Source organism: Anas platyrhynchos, chromosome Z, assembly GCF_047663525.1.
Source record: "Anas platyrhynchos isolate ZD024472 breed Pekin duck chromosome Z, IASCAAS_PekinDuck_T2T, whole genome shotgun sequence".
In the NCBI taxonomy this organism is placed as follows: domain Eukaryota; kingdom Metazoa; phylum Chordata; class Aves; order Anseriformes; family Anatidae; genus Anas; species Anas platyrhynchos.
In genome coordinates, this window is record NC_092621.1 from 72,550,860 (window position 1) to 72,563,948 (window position 13,089).

At 43.3% G+C, this 13,089-nt stretch overlaps 1 protein-coding gene across 19 annotated transcripts in view; it reads left to right on the top strand.

Annotated features, from left to right (window-relative positions):
* The window catches only part of MOB3B (MOB kinase activator 3B), a 100,479-nt gene that overhangs the window by 61,352 nt on the left and 26,038 nt on the right, over positions 1–13,089 (top strand). For 18 of the 19 annotated variants that reach the window (XM_038170612.2, XM_038170614.2, XM_038170613.2 and 15 more), the window contains one exon: positions 12,667–12,869. The exons of the other annotated variant lie outside the window; for it this stretch is intronic. In XM_038170612.2, the coding sequence (XP_038026540.1) occupies positions 12,667–12,869 (203 nt within the window). The remainder of the gene's footprint in view (positions 1–12,666; positions 12,870–13,089) is intronic. 19 annotated transcript variants of the gene reach the window in all.

Here is a 13,089-nt window from a genome sequence, read left to right on the forward strand (position 1 = left end):
TCAAAATGGGAGCTCCAAAGCGTCTTTGCAAAAGCTTAATGTGGAAAGTCGCAATGCAGAATAATTATTCTTGTTCTTCCCGGGGCTTTTTTTTTTTGTGTGTGTGTGTAGAATTACAATTCTCCTTTTTCCAAATCCTGTGATGGGAGCAACCTTATTTTTTTCTTTCCATTTCTGAGTGAGGTGCATTTATCTACACGGATCACCCAGAAATCGTAAACCTTTTATTTTCAGTGGATTGTAGAAGCAGTTAAATTTCATGGCAATTTCAGTATGCACAATAAGAATAAGCTAATGGAATTGTTTGCTGTCTTGCCAATCCTCACATTCAAAGTATGTAAACCAGACCCAAAAGCACTTAAGAAAAATTACTGTTGGTTAGTTTTTTATGTCTTTTGTCAGACCGAGATGTTCACAGTTTCTAAACAGATTTCTGGAATTGGCAAGGTGCCACAAACATCTCAGCTTCAGGGACTGATGCAGCTTTTATTCTAAACTAAAGCTTCCTGCTAGGAAGCGAAAGTGTTACAGACTATATATGCTGCTTCGTGATCTATGCACAGGGAGAGCTTCCTTTTATTTATATTTAATATGCTCTTCCCTTAGCCTGGTTGTGAAGCAGTACTGTCCACAGCAGTGTCAAAACTTTTGTTGGGACTAAATGTGACTCACTGAGGGTCTGAAGGAGCTCCAGGTGACACCATCGCAGAGTTTCTGGTAAGGGACAGTCCTTAGAAAATTCCAAATGGATGAACACACGGAGGGGGTCAGTGGGATGTCTCTGCTCTTCAGTCATCTTGCATGAGAACTCACTCACAAGTTAAAAGGCAACCTTCAGTCTGTCTTAATAACAGCAAAAGAACACATTTTTTAAACAATTTTTTTTTTTTGGTATTTTGGATACCATCCTTAGTGTTCCATGTTTCAGACTTTTCAGCAGAATCAAGAAGACTCACACTTTGCAGTTAACATTGCAATACGTCTACTTGTGTATATGTGTGTATAAAATCATCCCAATGTTTCATATAACCAAATGATTCCCAGAGTTTACGTGCTACAACAGAAAATATGCCAGTGTAGGAGCAGTTGTGATGGCACCATAAGAGTTTCCCATGCTCACTAAAAGCAGCAGGATCTCCTAAGCTCCTGAAGAGGCTTTAGGATGAAGTCAGTTGCTTCTGAATGTCTTGCAGCCTTCGCAGTGTTTGGATGCTCACCAAGCAATTAGCTTGGTCAGTACTTGTCCAGGGAGCAGTCCCACTGAAAAAGTTCCCTGAATCAGGACCAGGAGTGGCAGACTCTGTATGGTGACTCTTTCAAGGAAAAAATAAACAGGCTAGCTCTGACCTCATGTCCATGGTGAGCAATGCAGTTGTATCCATGGGGTTCAGGGTAAACTTAGCTCAGTTTACTTAACCAGAAATTTGGAATTTCCAAAGTCAGTCAGAATGTATAGGAACATGCTGTCCATACTGACACAATGCTGCTTTTGAAGATTTTTTTATATTTTATCATGTTTCAGTAACACAGAAGGTGTTATTTCTGGGAAATGAGTGAATTCCCAACCATAGTAAAGCCAGAAAGTATGACTTGATACAGAAATTACTGAGTGAATTTCTGTGCCCTACATATTGAAGAGCACTGCATGCTGCAGCATCAATCTGTTAGGGGCAAATGGAGTCCCCTCTCTCTTCCATACCGTTTGTATTCAGCCCAGGCTTTTACCCTCAGTTAGCAGTTCTTTTGAACACAGTCTGTAATAATTATTTTTTGAATGTCAGTGTATTTCCCAGCACAGATCCATCCATGCTCAATCTGAGTGCTGGACCACAGACACTCCTCAGTAAGTTTCTCTTTTCCATAGAGTCAGGTGTTAGTTCTTAAATACCATACATTAATTCCCTGCCAGATCCCTACTAGCAATTAGATCTCAGGGAATGCACATGCCTAAAGCATACGTTGTCTAAATGAGCAGTTGCTTAGTTGGTATTTGTAGAAATCTCGTTCTGAAGGTTCAGTGATCCTCTGTGTATTTGAAGGTTGAGGCACTGTGTTGCAGATGTGTAGCACATCACTGGGTCTCTTCCCATCCTTCCACTTTGCATGCTGAAGCCTCTTGCAGTGCACTGACAGAGCATACTATGCTACTGTTAAAGATTAAATATTTTGCTCACTGATTTTCTCTCATCCTGACCAGGATCTGTGCAATCCAAGTAGAGAAAGTCAAGTATTTGGTCCTTGCAGACTGTCAGTTTTATCTCATTGCAGTTACTAGCAATTAATTCCCTGCTCTGAAAATACATGTGTGTGCTGACATTTATTGTTCTCCGAACAGTCCCACTTCCATGACCACGCTAAGCTTTTGCTTTCAGCAGAACTACACCTGCTTCTGAGTTCATTTCGGAGAGAGGAGGAAAAAAAAAGGCACGGAGCCTCGAGCATGTGATCTCAGGACCCAGTTGGTCTCTATCATGCATCACAGGTGGAGTTCTCCAGTTGTAAAACACACTCTGAACAAATTACACCCCATTAGACATTATTTCCATAACATTCGGCTTCCTGGAACATCAGTAAAGAATCAGTTGTCAAGCTGCCCCATTTGCCAGCATGAAGACCTAGAGTTTTAAGAAACATTCAACTGGATATCCTCACTGGGGCGAGAAGAGGCTTCAGTCAAGTAGTATTGATGCTGTCTTCAGGATTTTAGGAATCAAAAATTTAAACAGCTGTCTTGTGAGAAAGCATGAAGAAAATAACAATTTATTTTTTTTTTTTATGATTTATTCATGCTTTTTGTTCCATGGAAGAGACAGGTTGAGCCCAGCACCTGCAGATACTTTTCAAAATACAAAAATGAAACCCTTTTGAAGGTCTGCTCCAGCTGCTTGACCTGTCAGACCTGTGCTAGTGAGTGCATGCCAGTGAAATGAATCTGTAGTGGCTTGGAGCTCCCTACCCAGTTCTTGGTTGTCTTTTTTTTTTTTTTTTTTTTTTTCCTGAAATGCACAGCAGACATGACTCCAGGTGCTAGCGTAGTTCTTCTCTTCAGCAGCACTGTCAGGTGCCAGTGCTCTGAATCTTACCTAGCTCATTGGTACTCGTATCCTGAACAAGGAGACTCAAAGCCTGCAAACACTGCAGAGGTGGCAACTGGAACCTGTGCTATTGTCTGCCTCCGGCTTGAAGATGTCTCAGGATAATGGCTGAGCCAAGACCACACTCTCTCATCATCCTGCCTTGCAGACAGGAGATTTTAGGTGTCCAGATACATAAAGCTGCCAACTCTTTGTCAGGTTTTACACACAAGTTTTATCTATACTTCCACATCTTAGTCTGCTTTCCAGCTATGTTAGTTAACAGCGTGCCCGTATAAATCTCCATAAACCTAAAAGGTGATTGATGTTGAATACCATATGCACAGTGGCAGAGATCGTGTAAACTTACATTAAACATATAGATAAAAACATATAGACATATAGACTTTAAAAGAGTAGACATAAGATGAATGAATGTTTCCTCCTCGGATGATTAATGTTAAACAGATAAATCAGTCTCTTCAGCAATAAAGAGAAAAATGTTTGTTGCGGAACTACAGTGATTACCCTTGCTAGACTAAGTGCACTTAGTCTTACTGTAGGTTTCTAAAGCTGTGCTAAAAAGAACAACAACGAAAAAGGCACTATATACATCACTTTCAGTTAAATTGTCCTTGCCTAATAAAATCAGCTTGGGGATCTGAACAGCTTAAGATCCGACCAGTTTAAGATACAAGGTAAAAGGAAATACAGAAGGGTAAGTGATATCTATTGTGTGTCTGTGAGATGGAATGGAAATAAATGGTCTTTACACAAAAAAAAAAGGATTTTATTAATTTGTGTGGAAAGCAGATACCATAAAGAGACACACTTTATGGATTTGGTTTTGCCCTTCTCTGGGCTTTTCAATTATGAATCTTAAGGTATATTGAGTGTTTTCTTCTACATGAAATAAACGTAATGTAAGTTGGAAAGAGAGCTTCAGTGGAAGAAAACAAAAGTAAAATAATCTTTGCCTTATTTTCCTTTCAGTTCTATGGCATTCACTAGGCATTAATGGAATCGCAGAAAATGTTTATAGGCAGTTTTCAAGACCCCAGGAAGAGTTCATGCAGCTGTAGCTGTTGCAAAGTAGAAATGTTCTTTATATATTAGTTAAATGGTCTGTCAGTGGCTCCCATTCTGATGCTGCCCATTATTAGTGGGGTCTGAGGTGTTTCTGCTAAAGGTAGTGTTCAAGGCTGTCAAAAATCTTTCATATTTGAGGCAGTGGTGAGCAGGAATTGAACGCTGGAGGATGAGTTAGGGAAGGATGGAGAGTGCATTAACCCTGTGAAATGTCTTTTAAAGAGAAACTTTTACTCTGCTGAGATCGGGGTGCATCCCATTCACATTTGAATTTGGTAATGCAGCAAAACAACTTATTTTGGGGCAGGTATGTTTTAAATTACTACTTTTATTTGTTACGTTTGAAAAGTATTCGTCCCGTGGAACATTTGATTGTTATTGATGTATGCTCATTAAAAGCTTTGACTAGTGCATTAATCTTGCAAAAGTATTCGGTTAAGGTCAAGTTAATGCAACTTTTGAAACTAATTCTGTAATTCTCCTTGCTAGTGATGTTAAAATAATATTATGCTGCTTAGCTTTGTAATGCTTTAAAGGAAGGAGGATACTCTTGCTCACTGATTCTCCAGACCCATTTTCAATGACATTAGCTGTAAAGTTTCATTCAGTTTCCAGGTACCAGCCAGAGCCCCAGGCATTTCAAGAGACAGATCTCACCTGTTTATGACCTATTGAAAGAATCTATTTAAATCATAGTAGCGTCTTTGTAGGTTTTGCATACCTCATAAACCCAAGGGTTGTTGGCCCATGCATTAAGGGTAGAGGTAGTCTTATTGGGGTGTATGCAATCAAAATACTCAGGTTCTGTTTGCGTGACTTAGTTCCTATAGTGGAATTACACTGGATCCAAAACCTGTTAGGAGTTGTTTTTTTGTTTTGTTTTGTTTTGTTTTTCCACGGAGTGAACGTGCATGGCTGTGTTTGTGTGTGGATTTGTGCTTGTAGACATAACCTGAAACCTTGTGTGTGCAGCTAGAGCTTCGGGTAGCGCAGTCCTCTGTGAGAGTGAAGTCCAGTGTGCTCTGGTTCCTATTCCAGCAGGATGGAAAATGGGCTTCCTTTTACCTGACAAACATGTTACTGCAGAAAGCAGAGGCACTCCTAAGAGCAGGACTTTACCCACATCAGTTTGTGTTTTCAGGGGAGGAGGAAGGTAGGGAGGGAGAGGCTGACCTCTTTTACAGAGGCAGTTCCAAGAAAATGAGAGAAGGAAAATTTGGGAGCACGGAGAGGTCCCAGTGGAGCAGGGGAAGGGGCAGGGGACAGCGGGGGCAGCATTGCTCAGGCTGCAGCCTCAGACCTGTGTGCAGGTGAGGAAGGTTGGGTTGGTTGCTGTCTCTTCAGCTGATGGGTCTATTTGATTTTACAACTCCTTCAGCAGCTGTAACAGCAGAGTAGTAAAAAACATCTGTTATGTTACCCCCGGATGTGGTGTTATAAAAGCACGAGTAGTTAAAAGAAGTTTGGGAAGCCCTGACGGACTTTTGCTTGCCAGCCTGCGGATTTCTCTCTCAGGACACCGGGCTTTGCTCGAGGCTGCTCTGTTGTAAGTCAGGGTTAACTTGAGCGGAGTCAGGACCTGGATTTTGTTCTGCTTTCACTTAGTTTTTTGGACCAGGACTCCTGGTCTCCCACTGAATTTCCCTTGCATGCTGCTGTTTTATTCTCTTTCCCTGTCTCATGGGAGAGAGCTGCGTTCTGCATTCTCTGTGTACTGCAGAGAAAAATTACTTTTGTAAAACTTACAGATATTTTTTTTCCGAAGAACTGTCAATATACACTGAAGATACCTTTGTGCAGGTAATTGACTCCTAGCTCAGCTCAGGTATCAGAGGATCAGAAAGTGGTTTGCCCTGGGAGAGACACAAGGGCTGTGATCTGAGTTGTTTGTGCTCTGAACATTTCTGAATGGTCCCCTGGAAAGGAGCTGAACACAGCAGTCATTCAGAGAGCAAACATTGTTTTAGTGATATTAACCATGCTGACCTTTCACATCCAGTGACTTGTTAACGTCGTGTCATGTCGTAGGTTTGGGCAGGTGTAAGGCCTCTGCTTTTAGTTAGATGCTGGCACACAGCGTGTGCTGGGGACAGCAGGCTGTTCAGTCTCAGTGCTTCTCCAAGAAAGACCAAGCTGCTTGCTGCTTGCAGTAATGCTTCACATTGCCTCTTCGTACAGCAGCAGCAAGCCCAAGAGGGGCCCTCGGAACAGCCTGTTCTCGTGAAATAAATGGGACACCAGAATGTTTGTGTCCTGAAAATATCAGAAGTTAATAATAAAAATGAAAGCCACGCTGGGCGGTGATGTACTCAGCATGGGATGCTGAAACCACGTCATTACCCAGAAATTGTCAGGCTGTGGTAGGTACTGTAGGGATGAAGCTGTTAACAGACCTGTGCCAGGTGGGAAGGAAAGTTTTTCCACCGATGCCTTAGTCAGGCTCCAGTGTTAGTACCTTCTTTTTTCTAACACTGACTCAGCAAGTTGCTAATCTCTCTTTTCCCACCCCAAGCTGTCACATGTTACTCTGGCAAACGACTGCAATTTCTGCCCCAGAAGTGGCTGCTTTTTGTTGATCTGTAATATAGCCCCTGCTAAGGCAGGGAGAGCCATAAATTACTCCGATGCATCTCCAAGCCTGTTTTAGACTGTGTATATATTAATGCCATACACAGTTGTCCAAATGCAGAGCTCCAGCAAATCTCATTTTGTTTCTATGGTGAAGGTGGCTCTTCCAGGGCAGACAGATGTGTTTGATGAGTTGCACTGCCACACAAACACGATTCGGCTGCTTTTTATGGCCCTCGGTTTCCTTATTGCCTTGTGGGCCTGCAGATCTGCCCTAATGGGTTTCTTGGCCTGTTTGTTGGCTGGGGCAGAGCTCACCTTGCCTGGGACAGGCAGCAGGAGGGCGTCCAGTTCAGGTGGTTTGTGTACTCAGGTATTTGCCTGCCTCTAAGACACCTGGTGGAGTTAATTAAATGGCAAAATGTGCTGCCATCATCCTTTTGTTGGTGTACAGCAGAGGAGAGAGCTGCTGGATGCTTGAGCAGTGCAAGGAGTCAAACAATTCTCTGATGTGTGCACACAGTGAGGTAAGTGCTTGGATTGGGATAGGTGTTTTTGCAGCAAAGTTTCTAGCCACCACTGAGGGCATCTTTTGCAAATTTTTGTACTTGGGGCTGGGGTAGGAGGAGGAAAACACAGAGGGAGGACGTTGTTGGTTTCTGATAACACTGTTGTCTTTCTCTGTTATTAAACTGAAAAACTTCCGACTTTTCCACAGTGGCATGCTTTTAAGCAGCATTTGCAGTAGTATTTTATCTGTCTTTCTGCTGGTGGAGAAAGGAGTCCCCCTACTTTTCCCATATGTGTGTTTAAAAAAAAAAAAAAAAAGGATGAATTATGACTGTGGCCTGCTAAAGGACCTTAAAATGCACAGTGCTATTTCTGTGCACAATTGCCAAAGGGCTTACCATCTTCCCTTGGGTAAAGTGAGTCTTCAAACCGCACAAACACAGAAGGTCAGAAGTGCTCGTGGATCTGGCATCACGGAAGATTTATCTCTCGTTGCAAGCTGCTGGCAGCAGCGTGAGCCAGCCCAGAGCCGACGGCAGCGTTGCAGGCAGAAAGGCCGAGCAGCATGGCCTGTTCCTCAGCGCCAGCTTGCTGCGACTGCATGGGTTTTTCCTCTTGCCTAGAGAAAAAAAAAAGGCAGCAAGGAGAAAAATGCGTCGTGACTCACTTCCTGCAGTGCTCACCTGCTTCTGGGGGAGGTCATTGCACATACTGGGGTGAGGGGAGCCATGATGGTTTTGTGTCAAAAGAAGGAGCCTCTTTGCCAGCTGTATTCATCTCAGACCTTTAGTCACCCTCTTTTATCCCTGCCTAATTTAGTTTCTTTAACATCTGGTCTCTATCTCTTTCTTGTCCCACTGATATTCTGTGTCACACAAAGAACAGGTTTTGTGTTGACAGGGCTTCATCACAACATGAAAACACCTCCGTGTTTTAAACCAACAGGCCATTAACTCACTGGTGGACACTGCACAAGCCTTTTTAGCAGATAGCAGTAACAATACTGCTTTTCTAGAGTGAGTTTCCTGAGAGGTGGGCCTTGACAGTGTTTGCTGTTGCCATGTAAGTGGATTACTCAAAGAAATGAGACCACAGGCCAGCAGTGTCAACACTAGGCTAAATGTCCATTTGGTGGAAAGGGATTAGGTCTGGAGGCTCACGCAGGCAAAGGAACAAATCTGCTGGCAGCAAATTAAGAAAGGTAGAGAAGAGAAGAGGCTGACCCCCAGCTCTCCACGCCATCTTTTCAGGTAGCTGCAGAGAGCAATGAGGTCTCCCCTGAGCCTCCTCTTCTCCAGACCAAACACCCCCCAGCTCCCTCAGCCGCTCCTCACAGCACTTGTTCTCCACGCCCCTCACCAGCCTTGTTGCCCTTCTCTGGGCACTCTCCAGGGCCTTGATGTCCTTCTTGTAGTGAGGGGCCCAAAACTAAACACAGCACTCGAGGTGCGGCCTCACCAGAGCAGAGCACAGGGGGACGATCACCTCCCTGCTCTTGCTGGCTGCACTGCTCCTGACACAAGCCAGGATGCTGCTGGCCTTCTTGGCCACCTGGGCACACTGCTGGCTTATGTTCAGGTGAGCAGTGACCAGCACATTTCCTGATCCTTTCCTCTGCACAGCTGCGGTGGTTTTACTTGGGTGGGCAGCTGAGATCCACCACAACTGCTCTCTCACCCCCCCCTCCTCAAAGAGGAAGCGGGAGAAAATACAACACAAAGAGCTCGAGGTTGGAGATGAGAATGGTTTAATTAAAGGGAAGGGGAACGGGGAGAAAAAGGAACAAAAGAAACAACAACAAGGCTGTGCAGAAGCACAGAGAGAAGGAAAAAAAGGTTATTCTCTACTATGGGCAATGTTCAGCCATGTTCTGGGAAGCAGGGCCTCAAAATGCGTAGTGGTTGTTCAGGAGGACATGCTATACGTGTCTATCCTCCACTAAATTGTTTTCCATTTGCATGTATAACCCTGAAGAAAAGGAGCCTGCATGGCATGACTGGGATGTTTGAGAGCGTATCCGTAACTTGTCACCTTTCTGGGACATTATCAGGAGCTCTGGGGTTTTGAGCTCCAGGTCAACAAAGAGGATCCTCCTGTTACATTCTTCTCATACAACAGCACTGGGTCTTAGCCTGCAGAAGAGTCAAGGCTGACAGTTCATGCATCCAGAAATACTTTTTTTTTTTCCCAGCAAATAGCAGCTAGCTTTAAAAAAAATAAAAATCACTGCCATCTCTGTATTCCTTTGCCTTTTAATAACATGGTTTAGCAATCTAATTTGGTGGTTTTACATTCTGTCTCTATCACCTTGCAGATATGGAGACGGTCATCTTTCTTGTAAGCACTCAGACTTCAATACTTGGACACTGCTTTTTTAATTCTTTTCAAATATCCAAGAAACAAATTAAGAAACACAGACTGCATGCTGAAAAGGACTTGGGAGGGGGGGAGAAGGCAAAGGCTACTATTGCTCAGCTGAAGGACTGTTGGCTCCTCAGCAAGTCAAGGATCTAAATCTAAGCTAGTCATTTCCCAAGGGTCACTGGTAATGATTGCGCTCGGTATTTGATTTATTTATAACAGTTGCAGTGGGAAGAAAACATTAGGCCAAATTCTGACCTCAGAGTATAAATCTGGAACCAGCTCACTCTGATTTTTCAAGTCTTGATGGCATTACTTTGGGTTCAAATTGCTGTAACTCAGTTCAGGATCTGTTCTGTTGTATTAGGTATGTTTTTTTCCTTTGAGATGGCATTTCTGCCACCTTTCTTGTCTAATTTCATGGACTGCAAGGATGTGCCTATTGCCAGTCTGATGTCTTGGGCTTGCTTTTGGCAGCTGTGGCAGCAGTGGGACCTTCTTCATTACAGTGTTGTTCTTGCCAGCCCCTGGGGATGGACCTGCTTGTTCTGCACTTGGGGCGTGCATGTTTTGGCCTAGGAAACTCTGCCCTCCTTGCTCAGATCAGCTTGCAGTGACAACATAAGGAACTCTCCCCGCCCCATTTTTTTTAAGTGTTACATATTTTTTAGAGGGCATCTTTAAAATTCTGGTTTGGGTAGATCAACAAAACTGTAAATCAGGCTGCTGATATAGCTGTTCCTGAAGAAATGTGATCCACCTGGTTAACTAACTGGTGTTTCTGTTACATCTTTTGGATATATTAATTTTGCCTTTGGAAATGACATCTCACTTTTAATAATCCAGGTGTTTGGCTAATTGCGTGGGATTTTGATTCAAATATTGCCAAGACAGCTGTACCTACTGTGATTTCTGTAGTTTAGAGATGTCTAAGCTCATGGCTTGAGCATTTAGGCCTCCTTCTCTGTGGCCTGAGATACTGACTTTGGCTTTGAGATGAACTAATTCCTACAATTAGATGTGACAACCAAAAGCAAATGTTTCTGAAGGAGGTAAAGTAACTGTGCTCCAACAGATGCAGTTATTTCTCTGGACCCTAGTTTGTGCATCAGGAGCAAGAAGGCTGGGCTGTGTCTTTGAAGCTGCCCGAAATTATGTCAGAAGAATTTGCCTCCAATGAGCCAGCACAGGCCAAAGAAACCAAGGCACTTTGGCACGTCATCTGTACCTCAGCGATGGCAAACGTGAATGTAGCTCACGGATATCCTGAGCATTTCTGTTAAATGAATAGTAGGCGTGAACTCTGCCCTCCAGTCTTGTCCTTCCCACTTTCCATACCTTGTCCCTCAGTGTAGTAAACTGAATTTCTTTAATTGACTGTACATTAGTTCTGCTTTGCTGGTCGTTGTTACTGCTCAGGAAACGTGTGAGAAAAAGAGCATCAGAGCTTCCTTGATGTCTCTCTTGATTTCACACGCTCAGACCTTTAATCCTGCGTTTGCTGCAGACTAGGGTCTGCAGTCTTGCTGTGCTTGTTTGTGTCGTACTCTGTGTAGGCTGCTGTGTGCATAGCATAAAAGGCTGTTTCATTTTAGTTTGAGGGAATGTTAGGTTCCTCCAGATGACTAAGGAATTATTTGGATTAGTTGGGCCTAAACATAGTTTCTGCTCAGACCTACTCCTAGTTGGCATGGAGTGTACCTTTAGGGTCTGCCCACAGGACTGACATCAGGACACATCTGAGTGCTGAGGCTTCCCCACTTGTCTGTTAAGATGCATAGTGCTGCTCACATCAGCCACAGATACACCTCACCCTGTGATACCGACATGCATGGGACCAGGGAGTCCAGAGTAAGGCGTGTTTTCCTGTTGGGACCCAGAGCGCTACAGCCACAGCTGACAATTTGTTTAAAATTCTCTTTTAAACATTGAAATTCTCACTGTATGTCCTCATAATAAAAATTCACCAACTGAGTATCGAGGAGTATAGAGTATTGAGGGGTATTGAGCAATATGTAAGAGGATACTAAAACTTTAAAACTATAAAGTTTGTTATAATGTTAATTTAATATCTCCATCTTCCTTCTGCAAATAATAAACATTTTCCTTGTTGAGAACATGAGCCAGTCTTCCAGTGGTTATGGAGCTGATAAGCTATGAGATTTTTTTTCTTTTTTAAGAAGTAATAACTACAGTTATGTAGTTCAGATCTGACTAACACGTGGAATATAACTGAAAAATCAGGAGGATACACAAAAAAGCAAAGTAGCATTGGAGTTTTGAGGATGACACTGAAGTCATCATGTCCAGGGCACAGCCGTAGAAGGAGGTGAATCCTTCAGGGTTTTGTGGCAGCTCCATGATACACAGTGCCGTATAGATAAGTCTCTAATGAAAGGGAGCATTGAAGGCACTGTTAGTGCTACACTGTGGACTGTTGATGATTTACTTGCAAATCTTGCTTTTGCTGCTGCTTTGGAGTCTTCAGCTGCAGAGCGGTCTAACTTACAAGTTATTTTGGGACGGTTGTTTTGGGGTATCTGCAAAAACATGCGGGTCTTCGAGCTTTTCTATAAAACAGCCGTCATAGCAGTACGCGTAACTGAGACGAAGGTGAAAGCAAAGGGAATGGTCCTTTAATTTCTCTTCATTATTAAATCTGCCATGGTGAACATGCCACTGAAGACAGTCTATCACTTCTATGACAAACTGTCTATAAAAGTATGTGAGAGCCACGTCAGGACGTGAAACCATTGGTGTCAATGAGACAGTGTGCAATCCAGTGAAAATCACTGGATGTTACAACACGGGCTGTTCCACCATTAAACTACTAAGGGAAAAAAGATCCTGTACCTGTTGGTCTTGAGCCATTGAAATGCTTATGTACCTGGTTACCTTTGGTGCTAGCAGTAGGCTAAACAGATTCATGAAGTGATCTCATGGGTTGGAAAGGAAGCCCAAGAAGTCATAGGCTCTTTTGTAGTTACAAACTTCTGCTTTGCTCCAAAGCCGTTGTCGTGGGATGACAGGATGGTTGTGACAACCCTGTCTTCTCTATTCACAGGTGTTCCCTTTCCAAAGAACTTCCTTCAGATCTGCAAGAAGATACTCTGCCGGCTTTTTCGGGTGTTTGTTCACGTCTACATTCATCACTTTGACCGTATCATCCTTATGGGGGCCGAGGCCCACATCAATACCTGTTACAAGCATTTTTATTACTTTGTGACAGAGCTCAACCTGATAGACCGCAAAGAACTAGAGCCTTTGGTAAGTTTAAGGTCTGGGAGAAAGCTCTAGGAAATTTTCAGCTGCCCTTCACTGAGCCTTTCCCACACTTGTTGCAGTGGATTTCCTCTGGGAATAAGGTCAGTGGTTGAACACAGGCAATTTAAAAGGAAGAACTTTGCCTCTGACCACAGATCTGTTCCATCTGCTGCAGCATTTGTGGGGTGCTCAGTAGGCTCAGTCAAAAGATAAAAATGCAATG